Source organism: Condylura cristata, unplaced genomic scaffold (assembly GCF_000260355.1).
Source record: "Condylura cristata isolate star-nosed mole 26May11 unplaced genomic scaffold, ConCri1.0 scaffold00005, whole genome shotgun sequence".
NCBI classification, from domain to species: domain Eukaryota; kingdom Metazoa; phylum Chordata; class Mammalia; order Eulipotyphla; family Talpidae; genus Condylura; species Condylura cristata.
This window is the reverse complement of record NW_004567106.1, coordinates 29,290,889-29,308,542: the sequence shown is the minus strand read 5'-3', so window position 1 is coordinate 29,308,542 and position 17,654 is coordinate 29,290,889. Positions and strand designations below refer to the sequence as shown.

Genomic DNA, 17,654 nt, shown 5'->3' with positions numbered 1-17,654 from the left:
TTGGGTCCATCATTTGCCATTAACAAGATTCCAGGACTTGTATACTTCAGGCTAGAATTCTCATCAAATTTCTCACCATTAATGGACTTGCAGCCAGAGCCATTATGGCATGTGAAGTCACCACTGTGGCATATAAAACCTGGAATAACTCTGAAAAACAGGAACCATTATAACCAAATCCTTTCTCCTCAGTGCTCAGAGCATGTAAGTGTTCTGCTGTTGCTTGAACTTTGTCTACCAATAGCTTGAAGGAAATGAGGCCCAAGGGCTTGCCATTGAAAATGTTGTCAACAGACTGATCAGTGTGTGAGGTCTTGCTGGAGGTGGGGTGGTGTCCACAAAGTTGATAATAATTTCTAAGCATACTGTGAACCACTTCCAAGTCAACAAATATAGAAACATTTTTTTAACTAGTCTTTTAAAATTGAAGTTACATTGGTTTAAAACAGTTGTGTAATTCAGAGGTTTAGGGTCACACTTCCTCAGAGGTATGCTACCTCACCACAACCATCACCAAGGTGCCCATAGTCTTCACCATAGCACAGTGAGACACTCCACACTTTGCTGTTCATCCTGGCTATCCCCTGTTGATAGCCTCGATTTTGTATTTCTAGGGCTTGTTATTGATTTGGTTCTATCTGACCCTTTGTTTAGTTTTTTTTTTTTTCTATATTCCACATATGAGAAAACAATCTGATGTTTGTCTTTCTCCTTCTGACTTATTTTACTTAGCATTAAGGAACTGGAGAAGTAAAGGAGTCTCTTCCCAACATTTCCATGCAGCCAGTCTCACCACCTACAATCCACTTGTGAGCAATTTAATAGTGGGTTTCTGGAAACAACGCTGTTTCCCTTTAGGGCAGAATTAATCCAATGGCAGACATTTCAAGCCAGGTAAGAGGAGCCATGTCAGGCTACCCAGATGGTGGGGGAGATAGGCATGGGTGAGCAGGCTTCAGACTACAGTACGGTAAAAGGGATCAAATGTTCTAATCACATTCAAGAAAAGGAGTCAAGTGAACCTCATTACACAAAATAGAGCCCTATTATAATATCCAGTATAATTACTTGGACTTGGATTTAATCTGGGACAAATCTTTTTCTTAATGCTTCTTCCATCCCCACCCTATGACATTCATTCCCCTTCTAAATCACCACTCTAAAAATAATAATAATATGAAGTAGCTATTGCTGATTATTTTAGATCATGGTTTCATCTGAGATGTTACAATCAGAGTATTTCCCCTAGTTTTTCAGATGAGTAAGCTCATTCCCAAGGTCACATGCAACTGATAACGCAGATCTGGGGTTTTGAATTTGGGTCTTTCTGGCTCCAAAACACTTGAGCTATTCTCTGGCAAGCAGTATACCTAGAGTGAATTGCTCTAAACTCCGTATTTCTCAGTGGAGGTTATTAACACAGTGTGTCTTATGACCCTGAATCTCAAGTAGCTCTCTAGTAAAAAGCTGGCAGAGAGCATGCGTTAAATGAGGTGGGGGGACTCAAGGAGATGTTTTTGTTTTTCTTTATGGTGCTTTGGTGATGATGGAAACTTTATTATTCTAATTCATATGGGAACATGGTTTCAAAGATTCCCCCCTGTCCCCTACCCCCCAACATCACTTTCCTTCCCATATTCTGAAATAATAGATGGAAGAATTTAATACATTTAATGTTTTTCCTTCCATTTACACTATCATAAATTACAAAGTATTGTTCACTTCACAAAATAAAACCATTTCCAGATATTTTTTTGACAGTATCAAGAAGTACATAAGCTACAACATCAAATCTGTACAGTTGGGAGGAACAATAGTGGGACCAAGTAGAAGCATGTTGACTCTGTCCCTTGATGGTACCATCCACATGGCCGTGGCTCTGTGCAGAACAACAATTGCACTGCACTCCTCCTTCTGCTCATGGTCATGCAGAGTCCTTTTCGATCACCCCAGAACAAGACTGGGAGGATTACATGAATCATCTCAATCAGAGGAAAAGACATTATAGTTGAGTTTCAGAAAAAAAAAATTGAGCTTTACAATTTTTGATGTTTTAAATATTTAACCTACTTTACAAAATATAGAAATCTTGGTGGAAAAGCTCATGCTAAGAGGTAAATATAACCAATAAGATGGAGCTATGATAATAAAATCATATGAAATCATTAACTATACAGTGCTGCTCTTATTAAGGAGGAACAAATATTTTAAACAAGCAATCTTTTTCATTCTCACTTTTAAAAAATAGGCTTGTTTATAAAACAAATGAAAAAATCAACAATTATTCTGCAGATTTACTTTTCATAAATATAGAAATGGATCAAAAGTACAACTTGCCACTAACAGGAATTCCAAATGCTTGCCTGAATAGAAACAAGGAAAAGTGCTAACTTTTTACATGGCCCTGATACCATCAGTGTTCCTAAATTATTTTCTGTAAAATGACCACATTCTGCATGTTCTGGGATATACAAATATGATGTGGATATACATATATGATGTGGAAATTCCCAAGCATTTGGCATTTCCCAAAATTTTCATGGTTAGAAAATTTATGGATGTTTCAGACCATCTTATAATTGCTATAAATACTTGTCACATGATAGCAATGCCAGTGCTTAACAGCACAATCTAGGAAAAGCAGAGATGCGGTGGCAGGCAAAATTTCATTGAGAATCACTGACAAGGACAGAGGTATGTCAAGATAATACTGCATTCGTGGTAAACTTCAGGGCATCACAGCAAGAACAGGGACAAGGTACACAAGTAATAGTCAATGCTCTGCATTGAGTTCTATTTGCTAAAATAAAGTAACATTCTTGCAGCTAAAATAAAAATACATTTTACAATAGAAGTTTCATTTAACATTTAACATATAGAATTGTCTTCTTTTCTTGTAAGTGGAAATTGTATAATTATATCAAGTACCTCTATGAATTAAATTCCATTTTATTACCGATAAGACTGAAATTTAAAGGTCTACATTGTTTTAATAAGTTAAAGAAAGATGTGTTAATCATTCTTCCAGCAAAACAGATGCACATTGGAGGCACACCGGGACCAGATGAGGGGCTGTTCTCTGCGGAGGAGGCCAGTGTCTATGAGACACAGTAGCCATCTTGGCCAACCTCAGGTCCACATGGTTCTGTAACTTGTTTGAAAAACAAATCAAGTGTAAGAAATGTTTTTAATCCCTTTAGCCTTATCATCTGAGACTTGAGCCATCCAGCTCGTTTCCCTGGTCGATTAAAACAAAACATCTTCATTTTCTATTAAAATCTGTACAATCAGCTTTTGGTACCGCATGTCATGGAGGGTGGTGAGGGTGCTGTCTTCAGGGGGCCTCATCAGGGTGGGCCCAAACACTATGCCCAGGTTTTCAGCACTCATGAAATTGTCCTTTTCATTCAGAGTCACCCTATGAGACAAACATATACACAGATATTTTGTAGACTTGGGAATGAATTCATATAGTGATTATGTACTCCTGCTCCCAACAATGTCTCTGGCTTGGGGCATTGTAACAGAAAAGTGAGAACTGGAATAGCAGAAAGTTATTTTCTTAAAGGTTATTTTATGATTTTTCTTTTTAGGTTGGTGACACTGCCTTCAACCAGTGGAACTGAGTCACTCAGTGAATGTGATAGACACACTCCTTAAAATGAGAAGGGTCCTTCTTATTAAAACAAATGTGGAAATACCATGTCAGGAATGCTGGTTTGAAGGGCAATGGATTATCAGCCAGCTCTTGGTGTGCATCTCGATTTGGATGAAGGTTTTTCCCCTATTGCTGTTTCCTACAGCTCTGTATGCTGGCAAGCAGGGAAGCTGGTTAGAAGAGGGCTGCCAAGATTTAGGAGTAGCCAGGCCATTATCACGGGACAGGGAAATTGTTGGAACGTGGTCAAATGGGAAAGCAGTGAGACATTATTTCTAGTTCCCATAGAGTGAACATTGGAGCAGTAATTGTTGTTGGATTCAGAAGTCATCATTTCAACATTCAGATAAGAACAGTCTTAATGAGTGATATTCACTCTCTAAGTATAGCTTAATACCTTCCTAATGGAATAATACTACAATCTCCCATATCTGAACTTTCAGGAATTCAGGATGTTCATAATAGATCTACGAGGGAGAAGGCTTTCCAAAGAAGAAGAATTAAAATATTTGCATTAAAAAAATATGTATGTTTGGGTTTTGTAAGGAAGGCCAACTCTTCATATCTATTCTCTCAGAGTTAATTAAGCTTAGTCATTTGGTATTGTTTTAGGAAGGTCAATATAATATGTATTCTTTTCATACTGCAAAGCTTAAAGAGAAATAGGAAAGTAGGTATCCTTTACTCTTCCCTGTGTACCTGTTAGGTCAGATGCTACACTTGACCAACAAGATGACTAGAAAACCAACCACAAGGAAAATACTAAGTTACTGGCATTATAAAATTCAGTTGGGACATGTCAGCATTTTCCTAATAATGGAACTTTGCTTTCAACATTAAAATACTTGAGTATTGATAACCATAAAAAAATAATTTGCAGTTAATTAGAAGTCAGGTTTGAAATTCATGGGCTAACCCTTATCCAAAAATTTACTGATACTTAGCAAATTTAATTCAATAGATACATCAAAATGAGAATCTTGTTTGTATGTGTTACATCTTTAATCATCCTTAACATTTGCAATTGTATAATGTTTTAAGTTTTAAAAAATTAAGAAACTTCCTATCGTGTTTACATAGTATTTCCAACTTGCCTCTTCACTCGTGAATGGAACCACACATTGGTTGGTGTAGCCAATTTTGGGCTTCATTTATCTAAGAATGGATTGCTACCCTCTCTCTTGCAAAAACATAGATGTGCCCTGATCCCTCCAACCTCTCAAAGACCAACTTGTTGATCTCATCATAGAGGCACAGAGAAGGACAAAGAGCCACAGATCAGGGGGAAGGATCTGGAGCCAGAGACTCTAGTGTCCTGAAAACATGCAAACAACTCCATCTGGCTCACAGGCCTTCGCAGATAGCCCAGGGTGCAGCCCTTGGTGGAGGGGCCCAGTGACTCCTGCCTCCTGAGCTTTCCATCCTGTGCCATCTCTCCCACTACAGAGTGGGTTGGGACTACTACTTCTTTATAACAGACAGGATACAGCAAAAGTAATGGGTGTCATTTCAAGATTAGATTATGTGCTCTTGCCTGTTTGTTCCAAGGGCAGCCAGCTGTGACTTTATGAGCTGCTTTTGGAGACAACCAGTGACAGGAAACTGAGGGTGGACTCCAGAAAACAGTCCACAAGAAAGTGAGTTCTTAGTGCAGTGGCAGTGAATTGTGAGTAACTGAATCCTGCCAACAGCCACTTGGGTGTGTTTGAAGTGGAGAGACCCTACTTGAGCTGTTAGATGAGATTGCAGCCTGGCTGACAGTTTCACTGCAACCTCATGCGAGGCCTTGAACCAGGCATCTAGCTAAGCCACACCTGGATGCCTGACCACAGAGATAGTGAGATAACAAATGTTTATTGTTTTAAGCTACTATGCTTTGGGGCAGTTTATTACTCAGTGATAAATAAACTAATACATTCAGAGAGACAATAGATCAGGGTGAGAATATTCTCACCCAGAATACAAGCAAGAGGGAACAGGAGGAGGAGCCACAAAAACCAGAACACAGGGCTGTGTGGAAGGGAGATGCAAATGCAGGGCAGACAACTGGTTAAGCAGAGTGTGGGCCCTGGATTCAGTCCTGGCTCTTCATTACCTCTTATCATCAGTTATTAAACCTCCCTAACAACTCAGCACTCTCATCTGTGGCATGAGGTCCCTAATAATGCCCACCTCAGAGGGACAACATGTGTTAAGTATGTGGAGCAGCTCCTAGCACAGCAAAAATGTTTTAGCAAGTATGAATGGAGCTGCCCTGGGGCAGGCAGCGCAGGCCACCCTAGGAGAGTGGCTGTCCACTCAGTGGCTTGGGAAGGAAAGCTGCAAACATCCCCAAATGAATCCCCAGGGCAGATAAGGGCTTGTGAGGAGGCATCAGCTTACTTCTTGAGGTGGATCATTAGGTACCGAAGAGTCTCATAATGGGCAGGAGGCAGCAGCATCAGCACGTCATGAACGGCTTCCAGCCTCTCATCTGCATTGGAGATTTCTGCGGAGATCACACATAATGAACATCAGAGCAGTGTTCTGACATTAAAGTTTTCAGAGAAGTAATGAGAAGTTTGGTTTGTTCTGGTGATAGATGAAAGGACAGTTTGATAAATGCATATCATTTCAGGTAATATGTCCTTGAAAGAAATTGGTTGCTGTCCTGCCTCTTTCTAGAAAAGGGTTGAGACTGGGTCCCACATGCATATTGGAGGTACACTGGTGATGGTATTATGGCTATTTCCCAGAGAGATCAGAACTCAAGAGAAGTGGAGAGTCAGAGGGCTTTACTTGTTACACTGGCAGGCTCAGTGGGATCAGTCCCAACAGGCTGATTCTCGAATTACAGGAATGGTAAGGCTTTATACAGGTTTAATGAGGAAACTTGTCATTTCAGTTATCATAGCATAAATACTCTTTATTGTTTGGGAAGGGGGCAAGATAATCATGGCTACCCCTGTGAACAAGGAGTGCAGTAAACCCAGCAGCTTCTCCACTCCAGCAAGCAGCAAAATCAAAGCAGGAGACTAAGCAGCAGGTATGAGAAAGTAGCAACATCTAAGCAGACTTGGGAAACTTCCTGCTTCAAAGGTGGCAGTCTGGAAACCATCCTTGCCCTTCTAGGAATCTGCTGACTGGTGGCAGATTATAAACTCATCTTCTGAATGCTACGTGTTCACTATCATTTCACTATCACAAGCTTCAATTTAGACTGGAGCACACTTGCTGTGTCTACACTGCTTCCCTGGCAGGCTTCCATTATTATACACATGCTACCATGCAAGGGCACAGGAAGATGAGCTGGCCAGCTCAGGCTGTAGTAAGAGTTGGCATGTTAACCTGCTGGACAGCCCAGGTTAGGAAGTGGATAGTAGTTATGTTAACAACACACGATTTTCCCTTCTAGGCCTCTGATAGGCATGACAGTCATTTAATGCTTTTCCATTATTCTTCTGGGGTAGATGCCCTTCTCCACCAAGGACCCAGGAAGGAATCTTCTTATCATGGAGTAAGACAAAATGCATCTGACTAGCTGCCAATCCCAGCTAGTTGATGGATTTTTCCACTTGAGCCTCCTTCCTGATACAGTACTTAACATGGTATGTTCTAGCAATATTATTAATTTGGACAATTTGAAGGGCAAAACTTGGAATGTGTCTTTAATAGATTAGCAATGAGATTCTGCTGAATGGATGAAAGTAGTTAACTATGCAGTTCTTTTTCATTACAGAGACATTCCTGCCTATAACATAGAACACAGTAGGCCTGACAGTGCCAGCTCCCAGAATGGAAGGGAGGATGGTAGAGTTGGCTTATTTGAACTCAGTGGGTGCACTGTGGCTGGGTTTCTCTTCCTTGCACAATGGTACTCTCATTTGGCAAAGCAAGTTTTTCATGCAATAATTTCAACAGTTTTGAGGTTTAATTTTTTTTGAGACCAAAAGGCATTGCACTTCAAAATTTGATACAAATAAAAAAATAGTTCTCAATACTTACTCGCTGCTTCTATAAATTTGGAATAGGTATCGTAGGTGATGACAGGAATGGGTAAGTCTCGGAAATATAGTTTAAGGGCTCCCGTGATGATGTTTATATCTGGATAGATGTTGGCAGATATATCTGCCTTTTCACCATCTGAAAAACAATCAGTGATCCAGTTCCTAATTAGGCCCTCATTCACCATGTTGAAGCATGACCAGAAGAAAAAGGAATCTGATGATGAATGATTCCTTACAAGTCTCAACTGACAGCTTTGGTCGAAAGGTAAGTCCAGCTGAAGGTAGTGAAATGGACTTAAAATAATTCTGTGGGTCCCAGTCCCTGGCACTTTACTAAAAAGAAATTTAGCAAAGAAATTCTAGATAAAAACACTTCAGAATAGAATAACAATTTCATCTGGAAAAAAAATTGAAATAATTGGTGCTGCCCATATTCTTCAGATTTGAAAATCTGGTACACAAAATAAATATTGAATATCTTCAGTTCTGTGGTTTCCTTCAAGCTCACTGAAGTTTCTTTTAACTTGATTCTTTCTACCCCAACCACTAGGCATTTAGTCAGGGAAACTTTAACCTTCCTTAATACACAAGTAATGTTATGTTTCTTATATTTTTCTAATCATTCTCAAGCCATTTTTTTACTTTTGGCTTCATCATTAGTAAACATGAGCTCAGTGTAACTGGCCATTAGGATAAGGGCAGCCAGATCATTGGAGACCTTGTCTGCTATTCTACAGGATGGCTGCTCTGTCCACTAGGCTTGGAGTTCCAGCCTTAGCCTGGCTGCACTAGAATACTGGACTGGTCATTAAAAAAACAGATTTTGGGTTAATCAGCTTTCTGAATGAGCCCCAGGGTGGAATGTGTCGGTCTGTATTTTTAACAAGTTCCCAAGTTGCTTTATAAAATCTAACCTTAGAATTATCATAACCCAGATAATGTAAGGAAGAAAAGGAGATACCTCCCCACCCCTGTGTTTCTTTCTTCTTTGGAGCTCTGGGAGAAAGGGAAGAGTCATTAGGAGGTAGGGAGAGAGATACAGAATCTTAATGGCACAGAAATTCTGGCTGCATATTCAAGCAGCATTTTAAATTCACATTCCCATGGGTCACTTGTCCCAGAGAGACAGTGAATTATGAGATTTTCAAGCCATTACTCCTTGGCTTCTTGAAAAATCATTCTCTGTAGCTCTACAATCCCATTCCCACTATGAATAAGATCTGTTTTCAGAAGAAGGAGTGTTTGGAATAAGTCACATGGCATCCAAGAAAGCACAAACCCACCTCTGTCAAATGCCATCTTGACATCTTCAATGTGTTCAGTGAACCCCGACACTCGGTAAAGGCCTTCTGACTTTAATCCTATTTAAAAAGAGACAGAGAGACTTTAGCTTCCCGAAATATCTACAAAAGACTAATTTCATATCTACATTTTGTGCTATCAGGAAATGTGCAAATGTAATCAGTGCTCTTATCTATCACACACTCCCTTGTCAGAACTTGGACTTGCCCATTCCAGTTTTCAGGCAGATGTATTTTCATTTGCTTGTGCAGCATTAGAGACCTAGGTGATCTGGTTTTCTTCTGCCTGGTTCTACTAAGTGAACCCAAGTTAAAGACTCTCATCACCCAGGATCTCCTGTTTCCTTGTTCATCGACTGCCAGACATGATTTCACTGCTCAGGCAGCAACATGCTTTCTCCCCAAATGACACCTTAATACATGTGCCCACTGTGTCTAGTACTGTGCTAGACATACAGAAATGTGCGTGCATTCATGCATATGGGTGGTGCAAATTATCCTAATTTTACTGGAACAATTCAAAATTTGCTACCTTTTATGTTTAATCATAAAACCACAATATGTTAACTTTTAAATATGATTGATTCAAATAGTTGATCATACCAATGGATGCAGGAAAAGTATTTCAGTGAATGATTGGAAACTTGATTACTGTATATTCAGACAGAGAACAAAATGAGGTTTCTACCCCTAGATCTTATTGATTTGTTACGATTTGGCCAAAGTCTAGCTAGACCTCAAAAGCAGCAGAAGAACTAGAGGAACAGATTTCATACTTATATATCAAGTGCTAGTTGACATAAAACTACAGCTACAGCAAAATAAACAAGTATCTCCTGTATCTTGCAGAGTACTCTGTTGCTAGCACATATTCTTGTTTTTCCATTTGGCAGACATTTATGAAGTAGGTACTATCTGCCATACATAAGGGTCTGCATTATGTTTGCCTCATAGATAACAGGTGCAAGGCCTAAATACAGTCTCTCCTCCTGTGACCATGAGACATGTTCCTAAATGATTTCAACTCTTTTTCCCATGGAGCCCTACTCACTCTCAGAATTTATCTCAGTATAGTTGTCTAGGTGGCCACTAATGATCAAATGTGTAGGTCCACAACCTGCTGTCATCCTTTTCTAGGTGGTAGTGTGTGTTAGCATGCCCTGATGCATCTGTACTCTGTGTTGTAGCAGAGGTGAGGACATAGTGGCACACAGCAGCCCAGTGCAGTGAGCACTAGTCCTGTCTGCTGAGGGAGAGATTGTTGGGAATGGTTTTACTGAGAAGCTAATCTCTTAATCCATGAAGGATGGACTAGAGTTTGCCAGAGTAACAGATGTTGCCAGTCCTCCTTCCATTATTTCCTTTCCCATTCCTCTGTTGTGCTGGAATCTTTGAGTTTTAGAACAATACTGATTGAATTCTGGCTATTACAAAGCAAGCCAAAGTGATGTCTACAGAATCTGGGCTGTGTTCTTGGGGGGAAAAATAACATTCCCTTGGCCCTTAATTTCACTGGGATGCAGAAGAGATGGTGGGTCAAGCACATGTCATTCAAAATGAGAGAGCAATAAGTTGCAGGGCTTCTTGCTCCTGGGATGTTGCTTTGCTTATCCGTGGACTGTTGCTGGACCCCTGGACTGCTACTGGACTATTGATTATGATTGGACTGTTGCTGGCACACATGGGATAAGATTTTCAGACACAAATTTCAAAGTAGGAATAGGGGAATTGGTTATTCCAAGAAAAGGTGAAAAGAAGTAACATGGGTTGAGCCTGGTATGTTGAGTGCTGTGCTGGGTCATTGGTGTAGATCAAATCACTTTGACCTTCACAACTATCTTAGTAGGTACAATTGATTCCATTCACTTTATAGGTGACGAAGTAGGTATTCTAATAGAAAAAGTTTTGTGGGGTCATACCATTGCTAGAGCTGGGAATCTTAACTTGAGGTTTATGATCTCTTCACTGTTTCATGTCACAGAGATAAAGGTGCATAAGTGAGCATTTAAAAAACAATAAGGACTTTGCTTTGGATAGGTTCTGTTCAGATGTGCTGTTGCCAAACCTATTAGATCTAAACCTTTCACTGTGACTGTCATTGCATAAATTCCTAATTTGTGTTATCCTAGCTCTTATACAAAGCATGTTGAGTGCTATGCTACCTCTAGACACATTAGCTATCACACGTAGTGGTAAACTTGCCCTCATTAGCAGTTGTCCTTTATGAAGGACACTATGTGATAATCCCGGCTTCTCCACAGAGCACATGCCTGTCATTGGCCCTACTACAGGTTCTGGAGAGGTTGACTTCAGATTTCCCTCTATACAGAATGAATCAAGATCATGCATCCCTGCCACTCATTCAGAGTAAGGAAACCCATATTCAGATCTCACCCAGCTCTGTCCCTGTATTAACATCTTCACCAGATTGTAAACATAGCAGTCAAAAGTCAAGAGACATTTCTTACAAGATTAAGTGAACAAGAACTAAAGGAAAAGAATAGCCACAATAGAAAGCTTACAACTTTCATAGAAAAGGGAGTAATTTCTTATCTCTGAAAGGCTTTGTACAACAAGTATAATATTCTTTTTGTTTTGTTGCCCAATGCATTCACAGCTGTATTTAGCCAATAGAGACACAACACTGGAGATACAGGGCCAAGGTCAGCAGATATCTACACAGCAAAACTGGTTCAAGCCTCTGGGCTTTGTGCATGTCCTGATTATCCATGTTACAACCAGCAACCCAAGTTCTTCTCAGCCAGACTCAAGTCACTAGCTCACTGAACATTTGATACTGAAGAATGGCCAAACAAAGTATAAATAAAGGAAAGATGATTCAAGCAAAATATAGAGTCTATTCCTTAAAATGTTTCTATCTTCTTTGCTGCCTTTTTTTTAATGTATTTTTAATCTTTTAACTCCTCTTAAAAATAAACGAAACTGATATTAAGAGTGAATTTTGATTTGGCGGGTAGTATATGTGATCAAATTCTTATTTAATAGGAACATGTTAAGACTCAACTCAAACCTCACCTGTGTCATAAAATCTTTCTGAGTTGTCCTCGAATGTGATTTTTAAAAGCTTTATCAACCAGTTACAGATGTGATTTTAAAAGCTTTATCAACCAGTTACAGATCATATTAGAAATAAATGGTCTTATGTGAAAAAAAAAATTTTCCTTCATGACTTCCACGGTGCTTTGAATATACCTGTGCGCATTTATTTGCCCCTCTGACTCTGCAAAATGCAGTATGCATTCTTAAAGACAAGCACTGAACTTTTAGATCTTCAGTGAGTAGCTCATTATAAAGGCTTAGCGACACATGTTGAACGCATCCCATGCATGGTCTATGTAGGAGACAGACATTGATATGCTTCATTGGGTTTAGTTTGTTCCTGAGCAGGTCATTTCCCAGCAACAGTGGAGTCAATTTGACAATTATAATGTTTCCTTAAAAACAGAAACAATAAAATGCCTATAATAAGGAGTCTTTCACAAACCTCTGGCTTCAATTTCCCGTATGCATATGTCCACCACCATGGGTCTCTGTGTGTTGTGAGCTTTCACCAGTGTGGTGAGGTCACAGCAGTACACTTTCTTGATCCTCTTGAGATCAGGCTGGCAGTCGTTGGGAACATGCTTGGAACACTGTTTGTGCACATTCAACCCACAGTCTGGAAACAAGGAAGCCATGTTAGCCTTGCCTTTTATTAAAGTCAGACACAAATTATTTGTTACCAAAAAACTCAAAGGATTTGCTGTAATTGTATGAACCTTCCATTCCATGATTCCACCAAGGTAATGCCACAAGATGTGTATGAAATCCATTTTACTCAGTAAACTCGTCCATAATTCCATTGTTTCTATTACACCTCTGTGCTAGACCACAAAAACAGCACATCTCACTGATAGCTTAGGTAATTAGCAAGATGGCTTGTATACTGCTTCCCTTTTCTGGAACCTCTGTGTCCTCATGAGGGCCTTTTGGTTCTGATGTTCCGAGCTAGCTGTGGTTCAGAATGACACCTAGGATAGTGGTTTCTCTGAAATTGTTGATATTCCTTTTGTAGAAGACAGTCCTCTCTCTATAGTAATCTTGAATTTTTTGCTCAGAGGAACCTAAGACTGTTGGCATATTCTTTTCCTTTCCTGGAGAGTTGCCCAGTTTCATCTCCCCTCATTCTTGCTGAGCAGCTTGGGTAGGCCATTTTCTTTCAATTTACCTTATTTTGACACCTATGAGTGGACACCAGAGGGAATACCTGAGAGTTTACTCATCTTCCAAAACTGAATTTATAATAATGTCCCATAATGGGATGATTAGAGTAATTATTTATACAACACATATCCAGATCTAAGCTGAAAAGGTGCTTTTAAGTTCAATAGACACATTAAAAGCCCTATTAGCAGGTTGTGTCCACTGATGGAATTTCTCTTACAATAACAAGTTACCCTAGTCTATATTCTGAGAAATGAAAAGTTAATGCTAAAGTTGTTCAAAGTTGATATACTGTCTACTTAATAAAGTACTTCTAATATTTGTTTTTCTAGATTTGCCTAAAGAATAACATTGTGGTCCTCCCTGGTAGCGCAGTGAGTTAAAGCACTGCACTAAGAAGCTTAAGCCACTTCCTCATGAGTTCGACCCCCACCTGCCCCAGAGGAGATCCATATGGTGTGGCAGACCTCTCCTGACCCGCCCGCTGCTCCCCTCAGCAGTGTACTTTGTCGATCTGCCTGTTCTGCTCCCCACTCTGTCTCTGGTGAATCCTCTCACCCTCCACATCTCTGGCCTATACCACAGTTCTGTATGAATAAATAAATAAATCTTTAAAAAAAAAAATAACATGGTGTGTGTGTGTAGTATAATCACCTGCTTTTTAGAAAACTGTACCAAGGATTTGAGGGGATCTTGTATAAATTGTCATAAACTGTTATAAAATAAAATTTTGTAAGTCATCAAAAATGATGATTGAAAATGATTTTCTGAATCTCCTATAATGTCACTTGACTGAGTTCTCTCAGCAGTTCCACTCTAGGTATCTACCATAAGAACACACACACATAAACCAGTTTAGTAAACCTGCACTCCTATATTACATGCAACACTGTTCACAATAGCCAATATAGGGAACAATCTAAGTGCCCCCAAAACAGATGAGTAGATCAAGAAGATATAGCATATGTACACAATGAAATATTACTCAGTGATTAAAAAAGGAAAACTCATGTTGTTTGCAGCAAGATGGATGGAGCTGGAAGAGACTATGCTCAGTGAAATAAGCCAGATGGAGAAAGATAAATACCATAAAGTGCAGCTTATATGTGGAATATAAAGAAACCAAACAAGGAATCAGACAAAGGCAAACATTAAAATCAACCCTTGAAAGCAGATTATAGATTTGAAACATCCAGAAACAGAATAACAGAATAGATGGCGTGGGGAGAACACAGTGGACTATAGTGGAGGACTAAGGCTGGTTCAGGGGTAGGAAAGTTACCTGAGAGGGGAATCCTTGGCTGCCAAATACGAGCAAGGATGTAAATAATGGCACTTCAATAAAAATGTTTTTAAAATTAAAAAATAAAGGAACATGAAAAAAAAATCTATCACAAAAAAATTCTACTCATTTGCCTGCTGTCAATCCCTCTAGAGTGAAATGCTGGATCATATGATGATTTTATTTTTAATTTCCTTATAAATTTCATTTTTAAGATCTGAAGCAATAGTATATTTACAGAGCTAAATATTGATATTTTATTAAGATGAAGATTTTTACTGACAAACATAAAAATGTACAGTTTATGCAAACTAATGCAATACCTTGTGCTATAAATTCCAGTTTAAAAAATATTTAAAATATGTAATGCAAAGGCAATGGTGGATCTTCCTATCCTTTAATGGCTAGTTTCAAGTCTTCTTACTGCTCAGAGAACACACAGGGATAAATAGTGGCCATTGGAGAACGCTAACATAGCCTTAGAGTAAGTTTATTAAAAAAAAAAAAAGGAAAAATCCTTTTATCCCAGAGCAAGCTGCTATTATTCCCAGCTAATGAGTCCCAGAGTTCTCATAATATTGAGTGTGGACAATTTCCTATTGAAATTGGATAGTATCAACAATTAGAGGTGTTTGTGGTAGGTGTAATCTGGACAGGCTGAATGAAGGACCACTGAATAATTCAGATATTCTACCTCTTTACTCAGCAGTTGAACTGAAAGTCTTTGGAACTCTTGGTCTTTTGGGTTCATCAGAATCTCAGGAACATTTCTGGAGAGGTTGCTCTGAACCTAGGATTACTACCTGTTTCAGGGATTAGGGTGGGGGCAGGCAGAGTCACCAGGCATACAATTGAACTGGCGGAACAACCCAGGTATTGTGACCACTGACTGCGGTAGCTACATGGTAGAAGCTAAGAAAGGCCATTCTGAGCAGAGAAAGAATTAGGTGATCATAATCTTGTGAATTAATATGGATAGTTAAGTGGAAGTAGGTCATCATATTGTAGTCCCACTACCTATTTTACTTTAAATGCTTTATATGAATTAAAAAAGAATTCTCCTAGCAAGGAGGAAATCAGTCATGGAACTGGTAAAAATCCAATCAGTCACACAGGAGGTTGTTATTTTTTCCAGTCATAGTTACATGCCAGAAAAAGTGTGGCAAGATGAATCTGCAAACCTGGTTACACATTAATTTGGCAACTCTGTTATTTTGTTAGGTATATCATAATAACATGTGCTATATGCTGTCAGCAATGGATAATGCATCCATTTTCAGAGAGAAAAACACCTAGTGTTTTAAAGTGCTTTGAAATTATATAAGATCAAATGAAGTTTTATGACTAATCTGATGGCAGAAAATACTGAGCACGGGGTCAGAGTCAAGTCATTGTTCTACCACTTACTATTTGGCCAAGGGCGATTAGCAATGAGCCTTAGGCCTCGGTTTTCTCATCTATTTAATGGGAGAGAATAATTACATCTGCTTCAAAGGGTGTTGGTGAAGTTAAAAGGTACAATGAATAGAAGGTACTTAGCTAACTGCCTGCTATGTGGCACATACTCACCAGTGTTTTCACTTTGATGTCTTTCTTTCTGTCATGAACTGGGTATTAGAAAGAAGTATAGCTTTTCTATTTTATGCAATTCCACTAGAATTAATCTTTTTAAGGTTCTATTGCCTATTTTGGGGAGACAGGTATATGCTCAAGGAGATGGATTTGCTTGGATTTTTTTTTTCTTTCCTTGCATAAACATGAGGTATTCCTTCATTCTAGCAAACAATCTCTTTTATGAAGCATAGACATGCAGTGAACTTTCTAGGAAGCTTGTCTGGGCCTCCTTCCTAGCTCTGGAGAGATGGCCTCCGGTTCAGCATGGTGGCACTTTATATACATGGGAAAGGATTAAAAATTGTTCTATACCTACCTGAGCACCGGACCCCTTGAGCAATGAGTCCCCACATGAAGTTGGCACAGTATTCACACCAATGCGGGCCTCGGAATGTGTGGACCTGTGAGTCAAAGAGGAGAAAGTGTCAGAAAATTCAGAGACAGGTGGACTCAGCCATGAAGCAAATGGTGGAAATCATGAAAAATGGCTGAACAGGAGTGTGCATCCCTCACCAGGGGGATATGCAAAGAGACATGAAGAAAATGTACTTTGATCTTCACAAATCCTCCACCAAGCTACCATTCCTTAGCCAGAGTCAGGAAGGAATGTAGAGAAACAGTAAGATTACAGGGCCTTGCAGCCAACTTAGAAATGAGCACTCCCTTCTGCCCCCCCCCAAAAAAAAAACTCAAAAAAAACAAAAAAACAAGTCACTGTGGGGACAAATGCAAGGTAACCCCAGCCAGGGGCCACAACTAGCATTTAGCACAGCAAGTTCTAGAAGGCAGAACTTAATTCTGGTGTCGTTTGGACAAACAAGCCCCATCTGTAGACCCAGGCAGGTATAAATAAGACATGATTATGGGATAATTAAAAGGTTCCAAAGCTAGCAGCCACTTCCAAAAAAGGTTTTCTGTATTTTGTTTAAAAAAGCAAGAGTTGGTTGAAAATGCAGGCTGCCAAAAAGTTCCATGGAATGCCTTCCCCAGAGACAGACCCATATTCAGCAGGCCCTTGTCGGTCTATGGTATGTAAGCTGAGAGACCCTGCTGGTTGGTCCAGGTGACAGTCTCCTTGGTGTCCCCTCCAGTAATTTCACAGTTTGAATGTCATGAGTAGGATCATCATATCTTTCATATCTCTAGTTACTCAGGGACAGGTCCTCCTCTGATAGGGCATGTATTAACTAAAGCATGATTTCAAGCCAAACCAAAATAAAGCAAACGTAGATGTTCTCTAGCTTTAGTGAGTTTCAAGGTGTAGTGTTAGGGGGCTCCTTGAAAGTAAGTAAAAACCAACAGAGACAGTCTATTTGGGGACTTAAAAATATATATTAAAAAGGTTATGAATGTTTTACAAAATCAAATAACACAAAATTAAATACTATGAGACATTACACAGGATTTCTAAAGCTTTAAACCTCCATTAATAAAAGAAATATACTTTATTTACAATTGGAAAAACATGGAAGCAGCCCAAATGCCCAAAAGTAGAAGACTGGATTAGAAAGATGTGGTACATATATACAATGGAATATTACTCAGCAACCAAAAAAGAGAAACACATGTCTTTTGCAGCAACTTGGATG

At 39.3% G+C, this 17,654-nt stretch overlaps 1 protein-coding gene across 1 annotated transcript in view; it reads right to left on the bottom strand.

Moving 5' to 3' along the window:
• Positions 1 to 1,645: 1,645 nt before the first annotated feature.
• CHN2 (chimerin 2) overlaps positions 1,646 to 17,654 on the bottom strand; it is a 252,615-nt gene continuing 236,606 nt past the window's right edge. Inside the window, exons 8-13 of the mRNA XM_004676813.2 lie at positions 16,382 to 16,466; positions 12,451 to 12,624; positions 8,928 to 9,005; positions 7,643 to 7,780; positions 6,041 to 6,146; positions 1,646 to 3,418 (exon numbers count right to left, since the gene is read on the bottom strand). Of these exons, the coding sequence (XP_004676870.1) occupies positions 3,247 to 3,418; positions 6,041 to 6,146; positions 7,643 to 7,780; positions 8,928 to 9,005; positions 12,451 to 12,624; positions 16,382 to 16,466 (753 nt within the window). The 3' untranslated portion in view covers positions 1,646 to 3,246. The remainder of the gene's footprint in view (positions 3,419 to 6,040; positions 6,147 to 7,642; positions 7,781 to 8,927; positions 9,006 to 12,450; positions 12,625 to 16,381; positions 16,467 to 17,654) is intronic.